Source organism: Calypte anna, chromosome 1, assembly GCF_003957555.1.
Source record: "Calypte anna isolate BGI_N300 chromosome 1, bCalAnn1_v1.p, whole genome shotgun sequence".
NCBI lineage: Eukaryota > Metazoa > Chordata > Aves > Apodiformes > Trochilidae > Calypte > Calypte anna.
Window position 1 is genome coordinate 167,992,029 of NC_044244.1, and position 14,986 is coordinate 168,007,014.

Here is a 14,986-nt window from a genome sequence, read left to right on the forward strand (position 1 = left end):
CACAATTCTGTGGGTTTTAACTGAATGATGAATATCTTTGGGTTTACTTCCATGTAAAAAACACATTTAGTTCCTTTTGTGGCAAAGGTACACCAGTGACATAAAGAAAACAACAGTGATTTGGAATGGATTGTGAGAATGGACTGTGAGAAGTCCTGAGGAAAAGGACATGGAGATGCTGGTTAATGAGAAACTCAACATGAGACAGCAAGGTATGCTTGCTGCCCAAAAGGCAAACCATATCATGGGCTGCATCAAAAAAAGTGTGGCCAGCAGGTCAGGGGAGGTGATTCTCCCCCTCTGCTCTGCTCTCATGAGACCCTTTCCTTCTCAGAACAAATGAATAATACCACTTTTATCCACATATCTGAATCCTTGTATCTTAAGAATTCATAACTGGTCAAAACTTACAGGGTTTTGATCCCTGAGTGCAGTTAGAACCATGCCAAGAAAAAGAATACCATGTTTTCATTTTTACAGTTTACAAATACTCCAGTAGCACTACTGAAGTTTGCATTCTGTCACTTATAAGTTGTGTTAAAGTTTGTAGCAATTTCGCTTTTACTGCTTATTATGAGGCATGACATTTAGTAGTTGAAACAGAAAAAACATGTTGGGATGTAGCTTATCCATGAAGTCCCTTGAAAATACCAGGATCACCTATTTGTATACACCAATCCTGACTACTGAGTGATGGAGATTGCTACACTGGCTTGCCACTGGCTTACCTAATCCCAGAAAGAAGGCTTTCCCTTAGCTGTTGTGAATGAAATTCAGGATGGCACCCTTTAAACATGTCTAATTTATTTAAGGGGGCCTACATTCTGCTTTCAAAATCTGTTTATGGAGAGACAGTGAGCTAATTACTGCTTGCCAAGGTACAGCAAGAACATGCAGCACATATCTTCCCCACGGTGCCAGTTAATGTATAAGGAGATACCAAGGGATCAGGCTTCCCTTCCAGCAACCTCAAGTCCACCAGGATTACGTTGGAATAAATGACTCTGCATGTTTCTACTCCATCTTACCCTATTGGAAGAACCATCTGTCTATCTACAACTTCAGACCCACATTTTGACACACAGACTTTTCACTCAAGTTCTAAGACCCTGGTTACTGTCTGTAATCACCTGTGATGGGTTAAGGCTCAGGTGTTCTACAAAGTACAAGGGAAGGGCTTCATGCTGGGGAATGCAGATAGATAAGATAATGTTTTATCTAGCTGATGGACTCTGCATGCATATACCCTGGGTGGGGACATGATGTTCTCTCTGTTCAGTGCCATGCCACTTATAGCAGGCATCGTTCTGGATCAGGTGCTTAAAAGCCATCTGTCCAACACCCTAAGAAAGGTCCATATTGCCTTTTAGAGCACCACATCTCACCATTTAGAGCACTTTTGGAAAGGAGGAGGCTTAGGTTCAATTCCTTCACTGGCATTCAGGGTATCTAAACACACCTTTCCAAAAGATCCTCCTTACCACTAGGTACTGAAATTCCCTGAAGGTCAAGGAGAGAACAAAACTCAAGGCCACCATGTAACAAGGAAATAATGATAAAAACAACCCTGCCAGTGTTCCCCCACAGGAGCACAAAATACTGATTGATAGGACCTGGTGCCTGAGCCCCTTGAAGATTTATCCATTAGTAAACTGACAAAAATGACCAAATAAGAGAGTGTCACCTGCTGCTCAGATCCCAGCCATGGGGCTTTTCTGTTAATTACAGTATCTATCTACTTGCTTACACCCCCAGCCTGCAGTGTGTCTGACTCTTGAGGAATCAAATTAATTTTTGAACATGGGATTTTGGATCTTGACTCATTTATAGGTACTTCCGAAAATGTGGGACACTGAGGGACCTCAATAAGAGGGAGATGATGTTTACACTGTATGGAGGAGAAAGTCAGAAGACAAAACTGTGAGTTTTGTGTAGTCCAAAAAACTACCAGCCCAATGCAGATGCCTTTGGGCCTTCCATTTTTCTTAAACATGAGGATCAACATCTGTAAGCCTTAGGCTGAAAAGGTGGTTAGAGAGGAAATGAAATGGAGATGCATGCAAAATCAGGTAGCAGTGCCACATGGAACTGTGCTGTGGAAGCAAGTGAAAGAATTTAGAAACCAAACCAGAAAGATAGAACTATTCAAAATCCCATAAAATAATCCATATTTTAATCAGAGATTCAAATCTAGGAAAACAAAGCAATTTTAATTAAAAAAAAAAAAAGGAAAAGGACATTTTTCTCTCTTTATCTTTCAAGTAACTAAAACAGCACCATGACAAGGCTAAGACTCCTTGTAGAACTTAAACCAGGGGCTGTAAATTGGTGGTATGACAACAATAATACACTTTATTTCACTGATTATCCTGCCACAAGTATTGTGGTCAGGTAATTAATTCACATGTTGAACACTTGGCCCAAGTTTTTAGGGGTAATCCACTTAGGTAATCTTCTAATTACTTGCAGGCAGAAATTTGTAGCAGGGATTTCAATACCTGTACTTCTTTAGTAGCTGGTCCATAAGCTGAAATGTTCTGGCCACACTAATCCTCATTAATAAGAAACCATTTTATACTGAGACCCACATAGACTGTGTGTGTGTTCCAGGCGACTGCACTTTAAGCCCATTTTCTTAATGTATTTCTTCTTCATTCCCTATAATATTCACTGCTATAATGTTAGCAATTTTAGCTAACTCCAAGTTCATCCCTTATGCTATGGACTCCTGTAGCAGGACTACACACAGTAAGTGAGATTAACCTGCTCTAAACAAGGCATGTAGAAGCTGGACACTGGGTTCTCAGCCCTGGGTTGTCAGTCCCCTACAGGCAACAGACTAAAAAATGGCATTTCCATGGGATGATTTATCTCACCAGAAGAGCACCATGAGGTTGGTCTGATGACTCACTCCCTGGAGATGCTTATTTTTCTCTCCTGACTGCAAAGAAAGCCCAGAATGGTCAGCTCAGAGTTGGACATATGACCTAGTTTGTGACAGAGGAATGCCACATGGTATTTTAAAAATACTGTAATCTTTTCGTCAAATGGCCACACAGCTGCAGCATTACACTAGACTTCTGTATCCTTACTGCAGAACAGCACAAGTGGGTTTTTTTGACACTCCACAGAATTTAATAGACCATAACCACCTATATTGGACATCTAGTATTTTCAAATTCTTCTTCATAAAGCAAGTGACATATTGTAACTGATCAGAACTGTAACTGTGGGAAAACAATTGAAAGGGATGCATGAAAAAACAATCCTTAGATCAACTCCAAGACAGGACAATTCTTGAAAAAGGAAGCTCATTTCACAGTCTTCATGTTTAGCAATCTTAGACATGTAAAGTAAAACCATCATCCATCTGTTCAGAGCAAGTTTGCAGAGAATTTTAATAAGACACATTAACGCTAATAGTGGTCAATGTTTATGATCTTTATAAAGTAACCTATGTGGGACATCTGGAAAACTCATTAAATTTGTTCTTATAAAATCAGAGTGTAACACCTTTCCCTGAGCTTGTTTTTTTTTTTTTTGACCTCATTCTCCTAGGTCAGATCTGTCAGAAGGTCTCATCCTCCAGGCCTTGCTGTGAATGTAGCACTCTGAAACTCATGTTTTGAAGCCAGATCTATTTCTGGTTTTGTAACTTCAGCTTCCTGCATATTACAGGAACAAACCAGATAGCCAAACCTGCAAGTTTCCACCTGAAACTACAGGGATCTCTATTTCCAAGTGACAGATGCTCTACAACAGTTGGTGACAAACAGGCTAATTTAGACTGATTTAACTAAAGTTCAGCCTGCTGACAATAGGGGATTTTTTTTTTTTTTTTTTAAATGCAGCTGAAGAAGGCAATTCTAAATGCTGGCTGTGGCACACAAGAGCAGAAAGGCCCTGGTGTGAACTGAACAGTGTGGGCATGCATGGTGCCTGAGCCTCTGCTCCTCACACTGCCTTTTAGATGCTGAGATGGAAGGTGACACTGCCTGGCAAACTACCATGGGAATTACCTGGTCTTTAAAATTTACTCAGAAATCAAATGCCTTTGGCCCAGAATCTTTCTCCCTAAATCCAGGCATATAAGTTCCTAAATTAGAAGGAAATGTGCCCTGGGATGAATTAGTCTTCTGAGATGCTTAGCGCTCCATCATATGCAGGAAGCTTCCATGGGCTGCTCTCCAAACCCAGGAAACTTCATCCAGTCTTCTGCCTTAATCCCCAATTTTTGAAAGATAGCATTTAAGGCTCATATATACATATATATATATATATAAAGATTAGGGATACAATTCACAAATTGCAATGTAACAAATATATTATTCTCCATCTGGTAAACTGTCTTGAGTTTTGCTTTTAGTTTGCATATGAGAACTTGTTTCAGACTTCACCTTACTGAGTACCATAAAGCCTCTAGCTTGAGGAGCCATGAGTAGATGTTAAAAACCAGCAACAATTATATTAGTTTGCTTTCTTCTCTCCTCTCCTATTCTATCCTCTCCTATTCTATCCTTTCTCCTCTCTCTTTGAAGAACACATCTAGGCAAGTAGCCCAATTATTGTTTTATGAGAGAACCTCATTAAGGTAACTCCATTGATTATATTTCTGCACTAAGGAAATAGCTGCCAGCACTAAATATTTAAGGCAGTTTATCAGCCAAATTAATACTGGCATTGTATCAGCCAAGCAGTCCCGATGCCAGCAGCAGTACAGCATCTTCTTCTAGTGTGGGGGTGGCCTGTGTGCTGCGAATATATCCCTAAAATTTGCTGAATACTGCTTCCTTTTACCTAAACCCAGGCTAAAAATATAACCTAATTGTCCTCTATTCTGTAATTGGCCTAGTTAACTAACTGCAATGCACAGGCTCCATATCACTACTCTCCACAAGAGCCTGATCTTTGCACAGAGCAGGGAGGCTTCTGTCTGGTCCGTTCCTGAAGCGTGATGTCTACTCAGGAGTAGACAGTATGAATAGAGCACGTCCTTGTCAGTTAATAATAAAACTACTGAAACTTTGCTCACCTTGAGAAATAAGCTCTTAGGAATGGTCCTTGTTGCTCCAAATTGCCATAGAGTATGGAATAGGATATGAAGTAGAATATGACTGCATCGCAACTACTTACCCCCAAGCAAACAAACAAAATGATAAAAAAAAAAAAACAAACCAAAACACTACCACCACCACCACCACCATCACTACAAAAAACACTGGACAAAAAGGAGCTACTTACATTGAGTGAGGATCCCTGTTAAGGCATTTTTGAAACTCTCCTTGGCTTGCTCCATTTCTTGCTCGTGAGCAGCCTTCTCGTTCATCAGCCGGCGGACGTGGCTGTTGGCCGACTGCACCATGGAGTAGAACTGGTTTGCAGAGCGACGATTCACCTCGCCTCTCTCAATCCATGTGAGCAGCACTGTGATGGCCTCCGAAAACTTGCTGTCATCTAGAACAACCAAAGCACAGGTTTCAAATCACGGGCATAAACATCCTGCCCCAGGGCACGCTTTCTGCTTCGTGTCACACTAAAATCACCGTAAATTCTGCTTGTGGTATATAATTTTGGGCAACTTTTGGGTTGTTCTCCTATCAGGTGTTGGAAGCCAATTCTGCTACATAAATCTTCATTCAAGACTTGTCTGCTGCTTATTTTAATAGCACTCCTCCCTTCCCTGTGGCCTGATTTCTTTCTTTCAGAACATCTCCCTTAAGCCGTCCAGTGATATGGAGTGACCCTACAGTAAAGTGAGGAGACCTCTGCATTACTGGACCCACTAAGGACAATGAAATGTGTCTGCCTTAATCTGTTCAGCCAAAAGCTCAGACTTAGAGCATAGGATCAGCTGTACTTTTGCCAAGAGATTTCACTAACATCACATTCTTAATTAATGAACAATGACAAGGCTGAACGATTCTTCCTCAAAGCACCGATTAATTACAAGGAACTGCTTTGAACAGATGATGTGTCTGTATTTGGGTTGTATTTTGCATTTATGTTTTGTTTAAATGGTTTTTTTTAAAGGAGTCCAGATGAATCCAGGAAAACATCTGGACTGCAGGCTTATATTTACCATTTAGGTAACTAAAGTTACATTTCTTTGCAGAAAGGTCACCAAAACTGGTGGCTAGATTTTGTACACTCCTTCCCCAAGTAATCTTCTTTCCTGTGACAGCGCTCTCAGCTCCCTCAGAAGACTCTTAGTGCAGCATTCATTACACTTCTGGTTTCATCAGGATTAAGAGGACACATTTTTTAGGTCCCATTTAGGCTGAACTGCAAGAAAATGTTATTACAACAGAGTGTCTTCCTGTGGAAGCATTTCTGTGCAATTTGATCTCAATTTTTTTTGCTCGGGATTTTATTCTATAAAACTTCAATTTCCCAACAAATTGTTTTAAACATCTCATCTAGTCCTTGTTGGTTAGATTTCTTTATATATATATTTCAGATGGTAGGTATACCTTTCTATAGGAGATGGTATACAGTTACAGTGGGGAGAAGTAGTATAGTTATAACCAAAAGACATTTAAAATGAAAATTGAAAAAATATTAAACCTAACCAACTGTGTCACAGGATACAGAATTGTGGGACATAGTTTGCAAGACTCTGCTTTTGATGTATAAAGAATAATAAAATACTAATTTTTAAGTGATTATTTGGGATTTTATTTTGAATCAGTAATCACATCCCTAAAAGGCAAGGATTCTAAAGTACAGAGAGGACAAATGACAATGCCTCATCTTTAGTATCTTGCTAACTGAAAGGTGCTTTCAGCCACAGCAATAGGTTTTTCTCTCCACATCTGGATAGGTACGTTCACTCAAGACCTCTGAAAAAAATTTGCAAAATAAGAGCATCATAACAGCCTCCCTTTGCATAGTAAAGTGACTTTACATTAACATGTGATTCATCTTCATCATCATTCATGAATAATTGTCTCTGGGGAAGAAGTCAGGCATCTCTTCTTTCCATTCTGTCCCCTTGGTTTAGACTCCACTTCTGAGCTTTTCTGGATACATATGCAGCAGATATGTATTAAGTGGCTCTGATAAGTGAGGTTGACTGAATCTGGGCCTCAGAAAAGCCAAAGGTGAAGAAGCCTCTTCACTGCAAGCAAGCACTAGGATGAGGCTCTCCAAAAGGCAGGAGTAAAATCTTCAGCCTGCTGAGTTGCATGGGAGCTGGATGTCACTGATTCAATACAGCCAAGAACTCATCCCTGGAACATAATGTTTATTATAATTACAGTAGTCAAAAAGAATAACCTGTAATGGCTTCTGGCAATGTTAGCATGCAATTTCCAACAGTCTCTACAGTCAGGTCACCCTGCTGATGGCAGTCGCCTGTTAACACCAAGGATGGGGATGATTTTGAGAAGAGAGTAACTACAGCTGAATCTTCCTCTTTTTTTTCCTTCGTAGACATCATTATCTATATCATCACCCAACACTGATGTACCATTTAGACTAAATTATCCTGTTCAATCTAGGTCAAGACATGAACAGTAAAGCTGGGAGAAATGATACACAGAAGCACCTCTGAAGAGGTACACCATGACCTGTGAGAAACAGTGTGAAGAATTTAGCATATATATTTCAGGAAGATGCACGAGGAAAATCAGTTGCACAGAACCATTCTCCCTTGCTTTCTTCCTCTAATCTCTCCCTGGTATTATTTGTTTTGCTGTAGAATTTTTATGAAATTAAAAAAAAAAAAACACCTTAACTTGTTTGCTTTTCATTGTACACACTTGGTGTCTGTAAGGGATTTTCATAAACACACCATCATTCTGCCAGACAGATTCAATGTGTTTAAAAGGACATGCTGAAAGCCTGTCCTTAACATACTATATTGCCAAAGAGCTGCAGAGGTCTGTGGGCCTGCTACAGTCAATTCATGAGTCTGTGCAAGCAGGAAAAAAACTTCCATGGGTAAACATCAGCATCTTCATTGATTACATAATTAGAGGACATGAAGAAATGCTAGAGGGTAATATATGCACAACAGCAGCACATTAGTTAATAAAATCTTTTCTCTACAGTTTTAAAATTGCCTTATTTCACCTTCATTTCTAACTTACATTCTTGATCTGACTACTCATGACTGGTATAAGGTAACTCACTGTGAATTAATCTTCCTCATCCACAGTGCAGTGACTCTCTCTGAGCAATGAGAGGTCCACTTAGAAAATCAGGGGTTTAGATTGGATTTTTCATTTATTTTTTATTTAGTAAATAAATACCAGAAGAAATGCACTGGAATCTAATTTAACCAGAGCATGAACTGCCTTATGATTGCAGCCGCCTTATGATTGCAGCCATTCGTTAAAAAATAAATTAAAAAAAACCCTCCTAATTCTGTTTAAAACGATTCCCTTGCAGTCGGATGCAGATAAATATACACTGTTTAAAAACATACACTTCAAATAAATTCCTTCATAGAAGACATGCTCCCATATGTAATTGTTCCTTTAAAACAAGCACACAGCAAATCATTTCTCACACTTTAAGCTTTAACCTTCTCCAACACGTTTTAAGCAAATAAGTTAGGATTCATCTTCTTTATTTCAACATCTGATTTAGTAACCCCACGGTCCTGGTAGTGTCAGCAGAAAGAGATGGACACTTGCTGGACAGGCTGGTTCATTTTTGCTTTATCTGTCTGCTTGAAGGTGAGGTCAGCTGTGGCCCAGAAGTGCTTCTTCCCTCCTCCAGCTGCAAAGGGAGCCTGGGCTGAGCCTGCTCATCTATGGACACCTCTGCAACAGACATTTTGTCAGGGTAATCCCAACCATGACACAAGTGCAGCAGTTACAGAACACTGCTCAGCATCTGTGGGCTTGTGTTGGGTTTTCTGCAGGCTGTGATGCACATGATGTCGTTTCAGTATTGCCCATCTATTGAGGACAGCTTGCTGGGTGTTTGTCAATAGAGATTTCCAGGTGCTGCTAGAGTCAATCACAGAGGCCTCTGGAGATAAGGTGTTTCAAATTCCTCCTTTATCAACTGAAGGTATCTGGTGCTTAAATCCTAGCTCACAACTTAGGTGAAATGAAATATAAAGGAAAGAAAACGTGTCATCCCTAGGCTTGTCTGGCAAGTTGTCAATGGGGATGTTTTTACAGAAAAAAAAAAAAAGGAATAATTATTGACAAATGTTTTGCATTTTTCTGTCCACAGTTTGACAGCCTCTAAGCAACTCCAACTGAAATAGACATTGTAATAGAAAAAGCTATGTCAAGAACTTGACAAAATGGAATACTGGGAAAAAGTGCTAGAAACAGAAGTTTTACTCTCAGATTATGGAGTTTCTCTGGTGTAACACAGGGCAGAATTCAACTCAGGGTAATCTGAAATGTTGTGACTCTTCATCTCTCAATGGTAAGCCCCTCCATAAGGTGTTTTCACAACATAGGTGATGGTGTCCTTAGCCTTACCCATTAGAAAGGACATAGATTAATTCATCACCCCAAAGCCAGGCATTCAAATACTCATATTACTACCATTTTCACACTTACAGACATATTACAAATACAGCAAACTTTATATGTCTGTATTTCAAGACTGACATTGTTTGCTGGCTATTTAGCTGGGACAAGATCAAACACTGGGCTACAGTAGCTTTTCAGCCTTTTTAGTATCTTTTCAGCTCTGGATATTCTCAAATATTTAAAAAGTACTTGAGACGATCCACACAAGACTTGGAGCCTGTCTAAATCACAGTAATCCTTCTGTGTTGTCCTATGGGCCACGGTGTTGTCCAGAGTCAGCACATGCTGTCTTTTATCCCCAATCTTTCTCCTCTAATGCAATCTTCTAGGCTTTCAAGGAGATGCTGAACAGACAGAGCTGTTGCTCTTTATCCTAATGACTACACCTAGCACCGGCTGCTTAAATTTTGGGTTGCATTAATGATCTCATTTTTCTTTGTCTTTCCTGTGAGATGGCAAAGGACAGGTGTGCCCTTTCATTACACCCTGTCCTGACTGGTACTAATCCAGTTAACAAACACTCATTGAAAGGATTCTTGTGAGCTCCAGCTGTGCTGCAGGGCACACGGAGGGGGGAAATGAGTCTGGGGATGTTCCCTTTCTGTGTGCCTCTGGCCGACAGCCTGTCCTTTACCAGCTGAAGAAGTTGTTGTTGTTGAAAAAGAGGTTGTGTCCCCTGCCTCATCCCCACCTACTCACCACCACCCCTTTGTTCATGGTAACTCTGTCCCCAGGTCTGCCTGGAGCTGCTGGTCTGATCACACCCCAGTTCCAGTTTGTCAAACTGGGACCAGATCAGCTCTTACAGGAAAGTGGTAGAGGCCAGTTTAGGATGCAAACTTCTTCACTCCACGTAACTGCAGCCAGAGGAAGGTGTACAGCCAAGGCTACTGCTAATCTGACCTCCCATTTAATAATTGATTTGACTAAAACTAAGATTTCGAAACTGCAAACACTGAATTCAATGAAAAAAAAACAACAACAAAACCAGAACACAGCAGGTGATTGCTGTGGCTGGAACAGGCCAGGGAAAAGGTTTATGAACCTCTCCCATCAGCAGGTTCAGCTCAGCTCCCCTGTGCATCAGGAACAATTTGCTGCCCAGCACATGCCATTTTTGGTCCCACTATGATATGACGACCTATTTTTCTTTTGGCTTAAGAGCTTCTTCTGCACAGAGTGCCTGCCTCTGACCTAGAAACACAACTCTCCAGCTACTGCCCTCACCTTCTTTTTTTTTTTTTTTTTTTTTTTTTTTTTTTTTTTTTTTTTTCCCTGCTCAAAATACCTTATATAATTGTGCCATGCAACACACGCATCAGTCTGGCACTGCTGGGATTAATAACATTTTTAACCCAATGGCACTGCATAATAAATGAGAGTCAGGCAATAAAAATTCTTACTGCCAAAGGGGTTTTTTTAAGAGTGATTAATATCCACCTTACTACTTCTTAAATAGATTTAACTGTATGCTATAACTAAGAAACTTTTCCAGTTATGTAATAAACATCTAGCTGAAACTAGATTTGATAAAAATACTCATACACATTTGCTAAAAGATATCTTCAAAGGTACTCTGTCCCATCACTGTCATCAGAATCTTTCTTTCAAATTAAATCACACAGAATTCTTCCAGAGGTGGGTGTTCCATGTGAGACACAGAAATCCATTACCTTATCCTGCTGATGCCATTATTTCCAATAAAAAGTAATTATGAGGGCACTGAGTTTCCTCTCTATTTCTCAAAATCACACCACAAACTTTCATATCAGTGAGCTGCAATTAACTGGAGTCATTTTGCTGTGAGGTACATTTAATCAAGTGGGTTTATATTAAAACCTTAAGATTTGCATTGATACAGTAGGGATTAGGTGAAGGAGAACACTGTTAGTAATACACTTAACAGCAAATGTACTTCTTGCAGGCTTTTTGGACAGAGGTGTCCAGGGAATGGGGTTCCCAGACTGCTGATAGATGAACCCATCCTACACTCCTCTGCCAATAGACAAAAGTGCCCTTGCACAGTGCCTCCTCATAGCCCCTGTGCAAGGCTCTCAGAGCCAGCTGTATTGTGTCATGACAGATGCCAGCAGCATATGGAAGGAGGAAGAAGAAAATGATGATCTAAAAATGGGAAGGGTAAAGTGAACAGATTTGAAGCTAAAGCATAGAAACACGTCTGTGGTGGGGCTCTGTCCTGACATGCTACTAATAAGAAAAAAAGCTGTGCTAAAAAAAGGCCTGGAGTATTTCAACAGCAATGAAACTTGGCACTCATTGGATTTGTCCAGAGGATCTCAGCTTTTTCTCCTCTTCTGACGTCGCCCTGTACTGAATCTGATCCTTTCTGTGTGAGATTTACCTCTCTGGATAACCACATCACTTCTGCAGCACTATACAATCCTGGCTCTCAAGTGCAGAGTGATAATGAAAGCAGCGCGGTTTTCTTCTCAGTGAAATATCCTATTTCCCAAGCAATTAAATGTTGTTTATATTTCAAATGATGTGCAAGGGATGAGACTGTCAGGCTTGATGTTACCTGACTCTTGCACAAGATGCATCCCCAGTTAGTTCATTCTACTGTAGCTGCCATCTATTTATTTAAATTTCCAATCTGTTCTCTCTTCAGGGGATAATACAGTGTCTGGAAAAAAAGCAGCTTCTCAGTTTTTCAAATTATATACTTTTAAATTGAAAACCACATGAATAACCTTCCCATGCTCATAAAGAAATACTGTGTTTAAAAGGGAGGTAAATTCTAGGGTATTGTATATTACATGCAGATATTTATGTCTCCTTTGCTCAAAGTAGTTAAAAAACAGATAATCAGATATGAAGAGATGTCTTTGTTAGATGAGGGAACTATTTAACTATCTGCAGGAAATAAGACAGATGTAGCATTTTGAAGCAGCTTATTTGCAAGAAGTGATTTCTGAAGATGATACCATTAGGAACAGATATGCTTGAATTAAGAATCACATAATGTTCAAAATTCTGCTTTGAAAAGCAAATGTCACAAGCACACAGATTAAAATGTTTTGTTCCAATGCACCTGACAGAGCAGTGCTCCACATAAGGATAAAAGGTTCAGCCTATCTCCAGTTGTGTGATGTTCTGGGCACCACATTACTCAACCGTTTATAAAGCACCCAGGAAAACAGATGTCAAAGTATGCAAATTTGAGCCTAAGTATCTACTGACACAACTCACTGTGCAGTAATAACACATCTGATTTCATACTGACAAATTGAAACCTCAAAGACACACACCAACCAAAATGCTGCAATGATCCAGAAGACAAGAAGGTCAGGTTTGTGTAATGCAATAGCAGAAGACAAAATACTCTGCTGGTTTTGTCAGAACCAGAACTCAGGGTCTGTTCTCAAAGGCTGTTTAAGGAAGCCATTCACATTTACACTTTCCTGTAAAAGGTCTTGGTTTCCCAGAACTCACACATCTATCAATTTATTGATACATTTCCTCAAGGAAACAGAGATTTGTACTCCAGGCAGCAGGATGTCAGAAAGGAGGCCAAACATTTCACTAACCAGTTATCTTATTCCCTGGCATTCAGAGAATGGTGAGATTAAACTATTCTCAATGTAATGACAGGCTTAGAAGTATTTGAATCAAAAAGTAGATTTAAGGAGTACCTTTTGGAAAAGTGAATTTGTATTTTACCAACTTAGAGAAACGACACCCATTTCTTACGTTGCTTACTCCTTTCAAATCTATTTTAGTGGTCTGGGAGGTCAAAAAACCCCTCAAACAAAAATAAATTTTCATTAAAAATTAAATAGTGGTTTTATTGCCAACCAGTTGGCAAACCTAAAATGTGTGGTACAAACCTAAAACTTATCAGCATGGTCCTTGTTTGAGGAGAAACTTATATTCTTCTGTGTTACCCAGATAGTTTAAATGATGGTGCTCTTTTCATTCTGATAAACCAGGCTCAGGTGTCATCTGCCTTCTGTGTGCTGGACTTATGAAGACTGTGCTGGACTCATGAGGGTGCATGAAACAAAATTCAATTAAATACTTTATGACAATGCAGGAAATCTCCTTTTTTTTTAATGAACAATCATATCCTTGGTTTCTCCTCCTTTTGGATCTGACTGTGACCAACAGACAACATCACTAGCAAATTATCAGTGCAGAGAACCTAAAAAAAATGTTTAACTAATGCAAGTTAGTAGTGTAGGCCTATATTTCTAGAGATACAGGCTCAAATCCAGGAGACCTACACCAAAGATACTGGCAGAATGTCACATAGTGAAAAGTGGGTTAACAAAGAACAAAAAGTGTCTAGGGAGAGGAACAATTTTGCAGGAACTAAGGGAAAAGAAAAGTGAATACACTCCTGGCTAATAACATGAAAGGTGAAGAAAGAAATTTTCATGATGACAGCAATGAAAATGTAATGAAAGAATATTTTTTTTTCTACCTTAATAGAGGAAAAAAAAAAGGAAAAAGGAGAAAGGAAAAGGGAAAAAAAGATGCCCATAAACCAGTACTGTATTCACAGTTTGCAATGGAAAGTGCTGAAAAATTGCACTGAGCCACAGTTTGATGCTTTTCCTTATTTCTGCATAAATCAGATGTTCAAACCAAGTTCTTTACAGATATGAAGGGATTTGGCACAGTCCACAGAGAGCAGGGAATGGAGGGCAAGTCATAAACCTTCTTGCTTTTGCAGGAAAGCATCATTTATGGAGGTATCTCAGTCCCCAGCCCCAGTTTCAAGACAGTGCTATTTGAGATACCAGGGTTTTGGTGAGGTTTTTTTGGTTGTTTTTCTGTTTGTTTGAGGTTTTATTGTTTGGTTGTTTTTTGGGGTGTGGTCTTTTGTTGGGTTTTTTTGTTTGTTTTTTGTTTGTTTGGGGGTTTTTTGTGGTTTTTTTTTTGGTGTTACCTTTGGTTTGTTTGTTGTTGGTTTGGGTTGGTTGTTTGTTTTTTTCCTGTCTCCATACCAGTATGCACTACCTGGATGAAATTTTATAATGAACTTTTTACTTTCAGCTGTCTCACTCACTCTACAGCAGTTACAGCAGTGACTTTCCAAGCTGGTGAAGGGACTCGAACACAGATCCTATGAGGAGAGGCTGAGGGAGCTGGGGCTGTTCAGCCTGAGGAAGAGGAGGCTCAGGGGAGACCTCATTGCTCTCTACAACTACCTGAAAGGAGGATGGAGCCAGGCAGGGGTTGGTCTCTTTTCCCAGGCAACTCTCAAAAAGACAAGAGGGCACGGTCTTAAGTTGTGCTGGGGGAAGTTCAGATTGGATATTAGAAAGAATTTTTTCACGGAAAGGGTGATCAGACATTGGAACGGGCTGCCTGGGGAGGTGGTGGACTCTTCGTCCCTGGAGACATTTAAAAAGCGACTCGATATGGCACTCAGTGCCATGGTCTAGTGACTGTGGCGGTAGCTGATCAAGGGTTGGACTCGATGATCTCTGAGGTCCCTTCCAACCCAGCCTGTTCTATGA

The 14,986-nt window shown here is 39.9% G+C and overlaps 1 protein-coding gene across 1 annotated transcript in view; it reads right to left on the bottom strand.

The window, feature by feature from the left end:
- ENOX1 (ecto-NOX disulfide-thiol exchanger 1) overlaps positions 1–14,986 on the bottom strand; it is a 141,166-nt gene that overhangs the window by 77,851 nt on the left and 48,329 nt on the right. The window contains exon 5 of the mRNA XM_030456302.1: positions 5,242–5,454. Within this exon, the coding sequence (XP_030312162.1) occupies positions 5,242–5,454 (213 nt within the window). The remainder of the gene's footprint in view (positions 1–5,241; positions 5,455–14,986) is intronic.